General features: G+C 37.1%; 2 protein-coding genes across 2 annotated transcripts; one reads left to right on the top strand and one right to left on the bottom strand.

Moving 5' to 3' along the window:
• Window positions 1-1,352: 1,352 nt before the first annotated feature.
• On the bottom strand, window positions 1,353-12,799 carry LOC129248767 (uncharacterized). The gene is made up of 10 exons (XM_054888383.1): window positions 12,420-12,799; window positions 11,510-12,162; window positions 11,243-11,450; window positions 10,326-11,161; window positions 9,555-10,266; window positions 9,005-9,486; window positions 8,481-8,939; window positions 3,457-3,619; window positions 2,509-3,372; window positions 1,353-2,432 (listed from the first exon to the last, which is right to left on the bottom strand). The coding sequence occupies exons 1-10, from the start codon at window positions 12,421-12,423 to the stop codon at window positions 2,005-2,007; spliced, it is 4,809 nt and encodes a 1,602-aa protein (XP_054744358.1). The 5' UTR covers window positions 12,424-12,799; the 3' UTR covers window positions 1,353-2,004.
• LOC129248442 (transcription initiation factor TFIID subunit 11) lies at window positions 5,835-6,999 on the top strand. The gene is made up of 3 exons (XM_054887990.1): window positions 5,835-6,426; window positions 6,492-6,676; window positions 6,743-6,999. The coding sequence occupies exons 1-3, from the start codon at window positions 6,107-6,109 to the stop codon at window positions 6,877-6,879; spliced, it is 642 nt and encodes a 213-aa protein (XP_054743965.1). The 5' UTR covers window positions 5,835-6,106; the 3' UTR covers window positions 6,880-6,999.
• Window positions 12,800-13,227: the final 428 nt, after the last annotated feature.

The raw sequence follows: 13,227 nt of genomic DNA, 5'->3' as shown, positions 1-13,227 counted from the left end.
TGATACAGCAAATCAAAATAAAAGAAAAACCGATTGTGTTGAAATTCTTTGCTAACAACAATTTTAAAAGTTAAAAAAAGTATTTTTTGTGAAAATGAGTACAACGAAGTTGTGGTTCGACGATTCATCGCTCGATGAAAGATTAGTGGAACTAGCTAGAAGTAGAAAACAGTTGAGGGACGCATCCAACCCCCTTGAAATGGCTTCCACTGAGTAAGTTTAGTATTTTCAAAATGTGTTGACGTACTTAATATTACAGAAATTTCTTTACAGTTTTATCTAAAGAGGCGTTTATGAACCTACTATCCAGTACAAAAAACCAGTTGCAGCAGTGCACCCGAGCCAAATCCGTTCCAAATATGTTAAAGCTAGCCACAGTTCTGCGATTTAGTGCTCACGGATCGTACCAATTGAGTATTGGTAATGAAGGTATGCTAGGACTTGCTCAACCCACTGTGTACGATGATGCCGAAGATATTGAAGTGGAGTCAAATAACGGAGAAGTAGAAAACATAAGAAATGAAATTTTGAGAATATTATAGAAAAATCTAAAAAGTATTAAATAGAAACCTTTACGCCACAGTTTCTGTTTTATTTTTGTTATCAATTTTCTTTATTCAATTATTCGACATTCGAAAAAAATATGTATTTCAGTTCCTCTACGTATTTCAGCCCATACCTACCAAGGGAAAATAAAAATTTATTTCTATAAACATCACAAAAACAAAACCATTATTAACCTTAATCCAGCTCTGTTGTAAATTCCTCCCATTTTTTTGCTGCTTGAACTTTGGTGCAAATCCCTTCTGCGAATTGTGGATTCGCCTTTCTAATTATTGTTTGGTACTGACGACTTTCCACCTGCATAAAATTAACAAAATTAGTATATATTTATTATTTGGTTACTATAAAACCATAAATAATCGCAAACAACTTACACTTTAACAAGTTTTCCCACAATACACTACACGATCGAAAGCAAAATTGCATTCGACTCTAAATTCGGTAAACAACGAAAATTTCGATAGGGTTGCACCGCTCATAATACCAAATTGACATTCGATTTTCGATCTTCGACAACCAGCGAATATCGAAGATCGAATGTAACTCATAATAGAGGCCAATATTATGCAGCTATTTTAGAAGAAAAATTATGCGATATAGCTATTTCGCTCAGTAGTGCATTGCCCGTGAATAATCGTTATATCAATACCGAAAACTTATCTACGGCTTTTGCTATAATTTCTAAATTCGAGAAGCGCAAATTTGAAATTAAGAACTCATAGGTGATGGTTGAAATGGCAATAAAGCGCCGTTTTGATAGTAGATAAGAACCCATTCTACATGCCAACTTTTCATTTTGTCTCTTGATAAACATACTTTTATTTTACTTTTACATTAAATTCAGTATTTTATTATTATAAAACCGAATCCTAAGAAGCAGATATAAACCTTTTTTAAATCGAAATTACCAATTATTTCATGCAATTAATGTATTGATACACACATGTATACTTAATGAATTTTTCTTATAATAAATTTAAACAATTTTGTTATCTAGGCATTTCTTAATAGCCATTAATTTAATACGCCAATTCGCACTTACTGCACTTCAAGCGTCATTTACGATTAAGGAAATTATTTGAATTTTTTCTAGGCGAATCCATGTCAAAGCGATCTGGTTTATTATTGTTGTTTTATTTGTTTGTTTACATTCTGTTTGAATTTTTGCAAATTGCAAAAGCCAAATTCATATAAATTTAATTTTTATCCTACTTGCATCACCTTGTATGGACTCGCCGTGAGTATAACAGTATAGATTCGCCTGAAAATTATTGTTATGTTTCGAAGAGTAGTAATATTTCGTTTGCAACTAGATCCAATTAAATTATGAAAACAAATTAAGCTCTGCCACTTAATGATATAGCATTTGCGTATATGTATAATCGGACTTTCGACTTTGTTGATGCATAACTTCTTTTGTCATCTTCTTGTTCGCCCGTACTAATAATCATCGCCTCGGGATACAACCTCTTTGCAAGTGGGGCGCAACATAATTGTATGCTCGAATTGGGCTGTGTAACAGCCTTTGATGTCGCATAGTGGCGGGTAAGCTTCAACAACACCCTTGTCACAAAGATCCTTCAGAGCCATTTGATATTTGGTGGCGCCTGCGCGATCCAACCAACGTTTACAGAACGCCAAAGTACCGAAATGCTTGTTAATAGTGCCGAGCAGCTGTTTGGACGATTGCAAACGCAATGGCACAAATGGTGCATCGAAATTCTTCATATAATGCGAACAGTCCATGTCGTCATGCACGAGACCACGACCGGTAGAACCAAAAGTCTCAATGGCATAAAACTCATTCTCCTCCATACGTGTTGATTCCCCACCTTTCACAATAGGCACAGTCTTGCCCGCATGGATTCCTATTGATTTGTATTTATTTATTAGCAATAATATTTAGTGTCGAAGAAATATGCAATTTAGTTTCTTGTTACTTACGATATGGACTTATGGAATGTCCATTCAAATTCCGTATCGACTTTATTGGGTATGTTTTACCATCTAATTCCAATTCATACGATTCCATAACTTCCTGTATGGCGGCGCCCACATCGCATAGACGCACATCAATACCAGCCTCTTTAATACCTGTATTGGTGGCATCTTTGACCGCTTGCACAAGCTTATCGTACTTATTGTTAAAAGTCAATGTGAAGGCGCAATCGATGATGCGCCCTTTGATGTGTGTGCCAAAATCAATTTTACAAACATCATCGTACTGCAACACAGTCGTATCTCCAGCATTTGGTGTATAATGTGCGGCACAGTGATTCAAGGAACAGCCTGTAGGAAAAGCCAAACCGGCATCAAGACCATTCTCCCCAATCAAACGACGTGCTGTGTTTTCCAATTCCTCGCAAATCTGTATCATGGTCATGCCGGGTTTTATATAATTCTGCATGTACTGCCTAGTTTGCCTGTGTGCTTCAGCAGCCTGACGCAATTCCTGATATATATCCATATGCATACGATCCAAAGCGCGTTTCTCTTCCGATGTAAAGCGGTCTTTGGCAGTGCGATCATCGGGAAGATCTTTGGGTGTTGGGTGTTGTAAAATTTCACCCTCCGGAAATTGTCCATCGGGAAAGAGCTCAGCAATAGGTATGCTGGGTGGATCCGTCTGACCTTTCTTATTACCACCTTTATTTTTGTTTTTGTTCTTTTTCTTAGAAGCGGATTTTTTGTCACCATCAGCATTGTTAGCAGCTGTAACATCAGCGCTGTTAGATTCACCGTTAGTAATAACATTTACTGTCTCGGTGTCATCAGCTCCTTCGGTTGCCTTCTTCGCTGCGGCTTCAGCTATGGGTTACGAGAGTGTTAATTGCATTAATTTTAAGTGCTCTAGTTTGTAAATGTCAATGCACTTTGTTTCGATTGCCTTACCTTGTCGTAACTTTTTATTATTTGGCTTGGGCTTCTTTTGTTTTTTGACCTCTTCGCCATTATTGAGACTTGCTGGCTGCTCGATTGCTGCATTTTCAACGCCCTCCTCCGCATTCTCTACCGCCTCAACTTTTGTTACTTCCACCGACATTTTTTTGAAAAATCGTATTAATTAAATGATAATTTATATTATTTAAACGGATTTCACACAAAATCTCGTAAATTATCCCGTGCACGATGACTATTTCAGAAAAAGGAAGACAGAAACACGAGGCAGTTGTCAAAGCGACAATACAACACAGCGAGAAGAAAATGCTGGAAATAAATGAGCTGACAATTTGTTTGTACTGTCACTTAATTGATGTGAATTACACTTCGCTTTTAGGTTAGTTATAAAAATAATTTATATTTAACATAAATAAGAATGAAAAATTTTAACTTTAATAATACATTAAGTAATTAGTTTACTTCCATTATAATAGGTTCACATATAACTGGATTATGTCTTTTTTCGAGCTTAACTCTCAGTCCGTAATTAAAAAGCTAGATTACTCATACTATATTTTTCTCCCGAAATCCGAGATTATTAAATAATCTCAATTTATTTTTTAATACAATCCTGTTTTCTGTCTTATTGCTAATTATCATTGCGAATGTAACGAGAAACGTCAAAATAAAAACTAAACAAAAAGAACTCCGGTAAAGAAAAGAGATTTGTAGACACAATTCCAGTAATCTTATTGTTAGATATAATTAACTATGCATTCATATTACAGAAAAAAGGGGTTTGTCCGTAGTCGCTTATAATACCGTCACATAAAAGTAATTTACCTACTTTTGCGTGCTTAACACCCAATCCTTAATCAAAAAGCGCGATTACCTATACAAAATTTCCCTCCCGAAACCTGAGATTATAAAATAATCCTAGTTTATAACCATCCTTTTCTACATAAACCCTGCGTTATCTTTTTTTATGTCCGTTAGCATGTTCCTAGAGGTTTGCATTTTATTTAGTACTATGTCGTTTGATATTTTTTGATTCCAGCTTATTCTCAACATTTTTCTATAGCACCACATTTCGAAAGACTCTAGTCGGTGTATGCTTATGGTTTTCAATGTCCACGACTCGCATCCTTATAAGAGTTTTGACCATACATACATAGCATTTAAAAAATTTTGTCTTTAACCCGATTAGTATGCCCCGGCGTATCAGTATCTTTTTGATCTTAATGAAGGCCGCTCTAGCCATTTCTATTCTGCCTCTCATGTCATGATCATTGGTCATTCAATCATACTCCCAGATACCTGAAACTTTTTACTCTCTCTATTGTTTTGCCCCTATGGTTAGTCTCGCATAGGAATAGTCCCTGCTACTTTTATTTACAATAATAAATTTGGTTTTATCAATATTTATATTTAGCCAGAAGTCTTTGCTGTGTTTTTCCACTTTGTTTACAATAGTTTGGAGTTCCTAGAAATTGTTTGTTAGTAACGTTGTATCGTCTACGTAGCGAATGTTATTTATATATATCCCATTAACCTGAATACCTATAATATTTTCTTCATATCGTTAATAATAATTAAGCAAACCTCAAATTCTAAATATTCCACCAAAGCTTATTGTAGGAAGAAAAATCTTTGAAAGCAGTACTGACAGCTGATTGTCAATTTTGCAGGTAATCTGTTATATGTGAATGAGTAAATTAATTTTGTGGATTTATTGCTAATTAGTATAAGTGAACGTAATTTTAGGTCAGTTTTGCGTCGTATTAAATTCAATATCGAATTTCGTATGCGTATTGCTGCCATCATTTTTTGCTACCTGTGGTTTTCCTCCAACTGCCTATTAAAGTAAATGGAAAATAAATAATTGGCGCATATACTTCTGTTAGGTGTTTGGCCGAGATTCTCCTCCTATTTGTGGTGTGCTTCTGCTTATTGCTAGCAGCAAAATTCACTTCACTTTACCTTCTTTTCATATCTTTAATAATGATTAAACAAACCAAAACACTAAAATATTCGACGAATTTAATTTCCACGTTTCCACGACAGTCGGTTCTACGTTACCGAAACGACCCGGATTTATATCCGGGCAAGGACTGTCACCCCAGCAGCATTCCCCATATGTAAGTATGGGGAATGTTTATGCTGCTACAACAACAACAACAACCAATTTAATTTCTATGAAGGAAAACCTCAATTTTGGTGCAAATCTGCTTAAGTTAGAGTAATTTTGTAGATTTAGTGCTAATCACTACATATGTGAACATACTTTTAGACGATCATAATATGGACTCTCTGTAATTTTGTACTCCTCATTCTTAATGGAAAAATACAACCCTGTATTAAACATATTTAACCAGTGTGAAATGGAAGACAAAAAAACAGCTGAGTGTTTAATTTAAAATAAAGAGCAACTAAACAACTATAATATTTAACTCAGCTGTTAGATGGAAATAGATTAATCTTTTGCCAAGAAATATATTAGTTTAAGCATTTTCCTGTAAAAAAACAAGAGTTTTAGACGTCTATCACATACTCCAATATAGTACTGCAATCACAAGGAAGTTTAAATTAACACGAAATCACACAACATTAAAGGCTCTTGCTGAAAAATTTCATTCCGGTAAAGACAAATAAATTAACTGCAATGGACGAAATTTTGCTTCCAACAACTCCAGTGTCAACCACACCAACAACAACTTCAAATGCACTGAAAAACACCGAGCACGATGAAGTTGATTTAAAGTTATTCGACAAAGCCATAAACAGTAGTGAGACAGACAATCGCGCTGGTGATGGAGACAATAATGATAATAGTGATCATTCTGGCGATGAGGGTGTTACTAAAATATCCAGGCTGGACATGAAGGATGCCAAAATGGAGGGTGCAGATTTAAACGATGATACAAGATCCAAGAAACAGAAAACAAAAAAAGAAATGGAGGAAGAGGAGCGGGAGAAAATGCAGTACGAATCATAAACAATATATTGCCATATCAAGCATGCATACATCATGATTATTTTAATTTCAGAGTGCTTGTGTCCAACTTTACTGAAGAGCAGCTCGATCGCTACGAGATGTATCGGCGTGCAGCTTTCCCCAAAGCGGCTGTGAAACGTCTTATGCAAACAATAACCGGATGCTCGGTATCACAAAATGTGGTGATTGCAATGTCAGGTATTGCCAAAGTGTTCGTGGGTGAAATTGTGGAAGAAGGTAAGTAATGAAAATGTTTGAATTTTAAATCATATCAATAGATTCTGTTATTTTCGGCGTATGCAGCTCTCGATGTTATGGAAGCTGCTGGCGAGACGGGTGCTTTGCAACCGAAATACCTACGCGAAGCTGTGCGTCACTTACGACAACGTGGCCGTATGCCCATCGGGAAATTTCAAAAACCATATTTTCGCTTGAACTGAATGCTGCATTTATAACAAATAGTTATTAAGTACCTAATTTTAAAATTTAGTGGTAAGCGATAATATTAACATTTTGTAATTGCGTTTTATGAATATTTGAAAGTAATAATGAAAACTTAATTATTGGAAACGTTAGCATTTGTAGAATCGGTTCTTGTGGAATCTCTAATCTTGTTGGAATTTAGGTTCTAGCGCTCATTTTCATTTAAGGGGTTATATACTGTTAGAAGACCGAACACAAGCACATTTTCCACAATTTTTTTGAGAAATTTATTGATCTAAGAACTTGTACACATATTATGTTACCTTTTAACTGTATTTTAAGACATATAATATATATAATTGGCGCGTACACCCTTTTTGGGTGTTTGACCGACCTCCTCCTTCTGTGGTGTGCGTCTTGATGTTGTTCCACAAATGGTGGGATCTACAGTTTTAAGCCGATTCCGAACGGCAGATATTTTTATGAGGAGCTTTTTCATGGCAGAAATACACTCGGAGATTTGCCATTGCCTGCGACGCTATTCTTAATTTTGGTGTTTTCACCGAGATTCGAACTGACGTCCTCTCTGTGAATTCCGAATGGTAGTCATGCACCAACCCATTCGGCTACGGCGGCCGCCTTAGTATCAGTAAAAATATTTATTTGTAAAGAAGCTACAACTGATCTCCGGGAGCTCCTCTCATAAAAGACTTTTTGCGGTGACCACTATATCTCTGAGCTGGATCCTCTGAAATTAAAAAATCAAACAGACTTCTTTAAAGTAATTCTAAATCTAGCAATAAATCGAAGGATTAAGCAAAATAAATTTTTTTGACAAAATGTCGGTTTCTCATAAAAAAATATATATCGGTGAGAAAAAATCCTCAATTAATAACAAAATCCTCAATTAGCTACAAAATTTTTTGAATGCGGCTGACTGATTGAATGCGGAAGAATGATCAGACCGGACTAATTTGAAACAGCCAACCCACTGGCCATCTGAAATTAGCCAACTCGGATAATATTAACGCTTTCCGAAATTTTCAAATCTTAGCTGAACTAAATATATATAATTATTGCTACTTTCATCCGACATGTAATGTAAATTACCTTTAAAACATCCTTATAGGTAAAAATCTTAAGCCGAAGGTCACGACAGTCGGTTCTACGTAACCGGAACGACCCCGATTTAAATCCCGCCAAGGACTGTACTTCAGCTGCATTCCCCGTATATGCAACAAGCCGAAGTTATTTACTGGAAACTATCACTCTTACAATAAATAAATAAATAATTGATTTAAAACCAAATTTTAAATATATATATATTTTTAAATAATTTTGTGTCTTTATTTGCATATTATTGTATATAAAAATGTATTTCTATAGATAATTGTTTGCAAATCTTAATTTTTTAATCGTAAGCCTAATGTACAAAACTAAAAGCGCACCCTGTAAAACTTAAGAAATACACATCAAAATGAATCCAAATTTAAGTTTAACAGCAAAAAATTTAACTGCCCCTTAATTAACATAAAATAGTGGTTGTAACTTAGGCAACTAAATATTAACTTAACCTCACAAGTAAATCTAGTTAATGCACTCATTTGCTCAATCAAGGATACGCTGCAGTCGTAGACGGCACTACAACACCACCATCTATGAACTGGTTTACTACTTGGGGAAGTAGTAAATGTGGCGTCGGTGTTCGTGTGTAGTTGAGTGGCACAGTGGCTAGAGGCGCTGACGGTTCTGAGGGGTAGTTAATTTCCTGGGCCATCGGCCGATCACGATCAATCACTTCCTTGGCTATGAGCGTGTTGGTTTCCTTATAATCAACACCGGCTTCTGGTTTTGCGCCTAACAAAAGGTTACCCTTTTGTACGCCCATATACTGCGTCGCTTTTGCGTTGAGTGGCAGTTGGCCACATGTTTCCGAATGCACTTTACGATGCGCTTGCAAGTTAGAAACACAGGTGAAACGCTTGCCACAGCCATTGCATAGGAAACGTTTGATGCCCGTGTGCACAGTCATATGCGTGAGAAGAGACTCGCGGTAAGGATATGCTCGGGGACAAAGCTAAAAGGTGAAGTGAAAAAGTTATATGTTGGAAAAACTTAAAAACATTTCTTTAGAGTACTTACATGGCACTGGAATGGCTTGAAATCGGTGTGTCGCGTTTTTATATGCGTCTTGTATTGGGCTTTCACTTTGAATGTTTTGCCGCATTTGTCGCACTGATAGGGTGTATCATCTTTATGTAGCAGCAGATGGGTTTTTAATATACCCGCTGTGGTTAAATGCTTGCCACATATGTTGCACTGATAAAGTGGCTGGCGTCCGCAATCAGAGCGCACGTGATCGGTCAGAGAGGTGCGACCTGAGAACTTCTTACCACATTTGTCACAAACGAAATTTCGTTTCGCCGCCGATTTACTGTCTTTCTCCTGTTCATGCTTTTTCATGTGATTTTTGAGTGAATCATGACCAGTCATGTATTTTTCACAAATCGTGCAATATATCAAGTCTCGATGCTCTTTGCGCGCATGAGCAGTGGCTTCTTCTTTTGTAGCGAAAAATATGGAACAATAGCAGGGGCATTTGAAAATCAAGCTACCATCGGGACCTGTGTAAAAACGAACAAAATTATTTAGTCTGTTCGGGCTATTTTCAAAAAACAAATTCAATTCATACCATGCAGTTTAATATGATCGGTTAAACGCTTTTCCATCAAATAAATTTTTGAGCAGATGTGGCACTTGAAGACTTCACCATCATCAATGACGCCCTCTTCTGATTTGAAGGTTTCCTTAATCTCGTCCTCAGGCCTTTGATGATCGTCACGCAAATGTTTTTCAAACGGTTTGCGTATGTGATATACTTTTATGCAATACGGACATTGCCACGGCTTTTCTGCGCGTTTCAGTAACTTCAAGCGCGCTTTCAATTCCTTCTGTGACAATTTAGCCATGCGACCTGGCTTATTTCCTTCTTCGTGGGGTTCCTTGCTTAAGTTGGGCTCGTCTGTTGGCAGCGTATTTTCGTCAACATTACCTTCAATATAAACGTTTTCTCCATTTTCAACGGGAGAAATTGATGTTTTATTACTTTCAACAAGCTTGTGTGGTTTCCTTCCACGTTTAGCTTTCTTTACCGCATCATCAATAGCAGAAGGTTGAAGTTTTTTAATGCGTTTGTGCACTTTTCGTGATTCCATTAAATATTCCTGGGTGTCAGCGTTATTAGAAATTTCTTTACGTGTATGCGGCTGTTGACTTTTTATGGGACGCGGAAAAGAGAGTGCATTCCGCGATACTTTTACACTTGATTCATCCTTCAGAGAGGGATAGCGTTGGCAAACGTCTCGGAGCATTATTTTACACGCAGCAAAGGGGGAGGTTGAACGCTGTAACATTTAATAGGTTTTGATTTAAGATCGATATATTTGCTAATAAAAATACTCACATGATGCACATCTAGTATATCTTCCTCCTCTACATAATTTACTCTGTTTTCATCTTTAATCAATATCAGTTCGGTCTCGTGCAGCCCTTGATGCTCCGCTTTCATGATGCGACGCGCGACATTTCTATTGACATTATCGTTCAACAAACAGTCGAGCAGTTTATCTTTTTCATTAAAAATATTTCCTGCATCCTCTGATTTCACGCCAAGCTCAGCATCAACAAACTCGCGAGAAGCGATAAATTCAAGCTCATCATCATCAAATGCGAGCGTCTCTGTTTCGTTCTCATTATGCGTGCATTCTTCTTCTTCTTTTATGTTTGCCATTTTCATAACAGATAGCGGTACATCTTTATGCTCATCTTCGCTATCACTCTCAGCTGGATCAAAATCTGGATAATCCTCGTCCGAGGATTCCTCATCTAACTTTGTAATATCTAACCCATTTCTTAAACTTATTGCCTGCGGAATAGTAGTGATTTCGCTAGGCTCTATGGTAACTTTTATATCTATTGCCTTTTCTTTCCCTCTTTCACATTCAGCAAGTTTTTCGTAACTTTCCGCACACCCACCAGCATACCAAATGTCCTTGCCTAGCTCGTAGTCCTCCTCAGTGTCTGTAGTAGAAAGCATTCGTTTGCGATTGCTTGCACTGACCTCTGGCTTTTGACCTGGTCTGCCAGCAGTGCTTTTGCGTGCGGTTAACTTCGTTTGTCTTGGCTCACCACCTAAAATCTTTATTGGCGCTTTGCGCACTTGCTCTTTGTGGTCTGGTTTGATTATGCGATTGGAATTGCTAACCTTTATCTCCGAGGTTGGATTGAGAGTTGGCGGTACTGGAAATAAGTGTGAAATAAGCAATTGAATAATGCAAGTATATGTGGCTTTATTTATTATACTACTCTCCCTACACTTACTTCTCAGACGATGCGTACGCACTCTTTGCTTAGGAGGATCGAACTCGGGTAGTCCACATGTGTCCGGACGTGTCCGTCTATGCTTGATCAGGTTGGAATGACACGAGAAACGCGTAAGGCAACATTTACATTCCACTAGGCGGACGCCCGTGTGAATCGAGGAATGAGTAACAATACTTTCGCGATGTGCAAAACACTTGCCGCAAACCTAAAAGTAATTCTGTCGTGAGTAAATACTTTTTTAATATTAAATATTTTTGTATTTACATCACATTTGTGTGGTTTCTCGCCCGTGTGCGAACGTTCATGTTCAACTAGCCGCCCTTTCTGCAGGAAGTTTTTTCCACAATAGCTGCAGCAGAATTTTCGTTCTCCAGTATGCAACTCCTTGTGCTGTTTCAAATTGTATTTGGTCACAAAACTCATTGAACACTGATCACATTTGTACGGCTTGATGGTGCCACATTCCGTCTCCATATGACGCTTGAATGGATAGATGGTCTTATACTCGGCTCCACATTTATCGCACTTCAACATTTGCCTATCGACGCCATTGTGTACAGTGCGTATGTGCTCGCGATAGTCACTTTCGTTGGTGAATGTTACTCCTGCACAGAGCCGGCACATAATTGTTGTATGCACCTTATCGCGGTGCTTTTTCAATTCGTCCTCGGAGCAGAACCGTGCATCACAATAGCGACAAAGAAATCCACCAGGGGGCTCATGCTTTTTTACATGTTTCACGTATCCGCTTAGCGATACTAGTGCTTTATCACAAACGGGGCAGTGCAGCTTGGGTACACCGTCGGTGGTCAGTTGCACCAACATCGCCGACTTGGTTGTTGTGGCAGGTGGTTGTGCAGTAGGTGTTTCGGGATCTATCATATTGGTAAATGAGGTGATTTTTGTGCCCGCAGCACCTGCAAATACAAATTAATTTAATGTAAACAAAATTGTAAACAAAACGAGTTTGAGTGTATCAGATGTTGGCAACTCTGCTACGAGATAAAAAAAAAACAAATGCGATAAATGAATACAACATAAAAAAAGTAGTTGGTTCGTGTAAATATAGCTGGAAGAAATTAAAGCCGCTAAGGGTAAACATAAAATTCAAACCTTTTTTTATGAAAATACTAATGCACACTCATTAAATTGTATTGGCAAGATTTGCACTTACTCATACTGACTACGTTCACTAGGGCAACTGCTTTCCAAAAAAGGTGTCCCACCAGACGCCAGAATTTCACGCTTAACAAATATACTTTGAATTAATTACTCGCACAAATGCAAATCCACGCATATTCTGATTATTTGACAAATTGCAATTGCAGAGCCCTTTTATTACATCAAATTATTTTGTTCCCTGCAAAGCGAGTTCAATTCTGTTAAAAATGCGTGAACACGCAAACAAATGTAAACAGCTCCCGCACTGCAAAAAATAACATACAATTTTTCATAAGTTAATGTTTCATCGAGTGTACTACACTTTTAAAATTTTGGTATTCATTTGCTGAAAAATCTATGCTTATCAAATTTTGTACACTTAAAAAATCGACACGTCCGTCCACAGACTGTAAAAAATCAAAGATGGCAGACTGCACAAAGCAAACGTCAATTTCGTTGTGTGTATTTGTTGAGACTTGTTTTCCAATTGGGAGAGCGGTGAGAGCGCGATGATATTGCCAACCAAAATTTATGAAAGAATTCAATAGGTACATGGTGAAAATAAGCAATGATTTCGTAAATTCTGAAATTTTCAAATAATTATAATTGATTTTTTGAGACATATGCATACATATACACATGCCCCACAAAGTCTGCGTTCACCCTACAATAACTTTTTAGTGAACGAAACACACAACCTGATTTTATAATTTTTATAAATTTGTATATATTTATATGTTTAAGTTTCAAAAACAAAAATAAATTTGAAGATTCCTCACATAAGTTTTTAGATAACGGTGAATAATGGCTGTAACAAGTAA

The sequence above is a fragment of the Anastrepha obliqua genome, chromosome 5, assembly GCF_027943255.1.
Source record: "Anastrepha obliqua isolate idAnaObli1 chromosome 5, idAnaObli1_1.0, whole genome shotgun sequence".
Taxonomy (NCBI): domain Eukaryota; kingdom Metazoa; phylum Arthropoda; class Insecta; order Diptera; family Tephritidae; genus Anastrepha; species Anastrepha obliqua.
The sequence above is the reverse complement of the archived record's forward strand: the minus strand, read 5'-3'. Positions and strand labels throughout refer to the sequence as shown.

What these genes read in the sequence shown, in the direction of transcription:
- LOC129248442 (XM_054887990.1), top strand. Translation starts at nt 6,107, where the DNA reads ATGGACGAAATTTTGCTTCCAACAACTCCAGTGTCAACCACACCAACA. An exon ending in GAGGAGCGGGAGAAAATGCA is followed by an intron (nt 6,427 to 6,491) that starts GTACGAATCATA and finishes TTTTAATTTCAG; the next exon opens with AGTGCTTGTGTCCAACTTTA. An exon ending in GGGTGAAATTGTGGAAGAAG is followed by an intron (nt 6,677 to 6,742) that starts GTAAGTAATGAA and finishes CGGCGTATGCAG; the next exon opens with CTCTCGATGTTATGGAAGCT.
- LOC129248767 (XM_054888383.1), bottom strand. An exon ending in AGAAACCACACAAATGTGAT is followed by an intron (nt 11,451 to 11,509) that starts GTAAATACAAAA and finishes AATTACTTTTAG; the next exon opens with GTTTGCGGCAAGTGTTTTGC. An exon ending in CGTCTACGACTGCAGCGTAT is followed by an intron (nt 3,620 to 8,480) that starts CCTTGATTGAGC and finishes TAATTAATACGA; the next exon opens with TTTTTCAAAAAAATGTCGGT.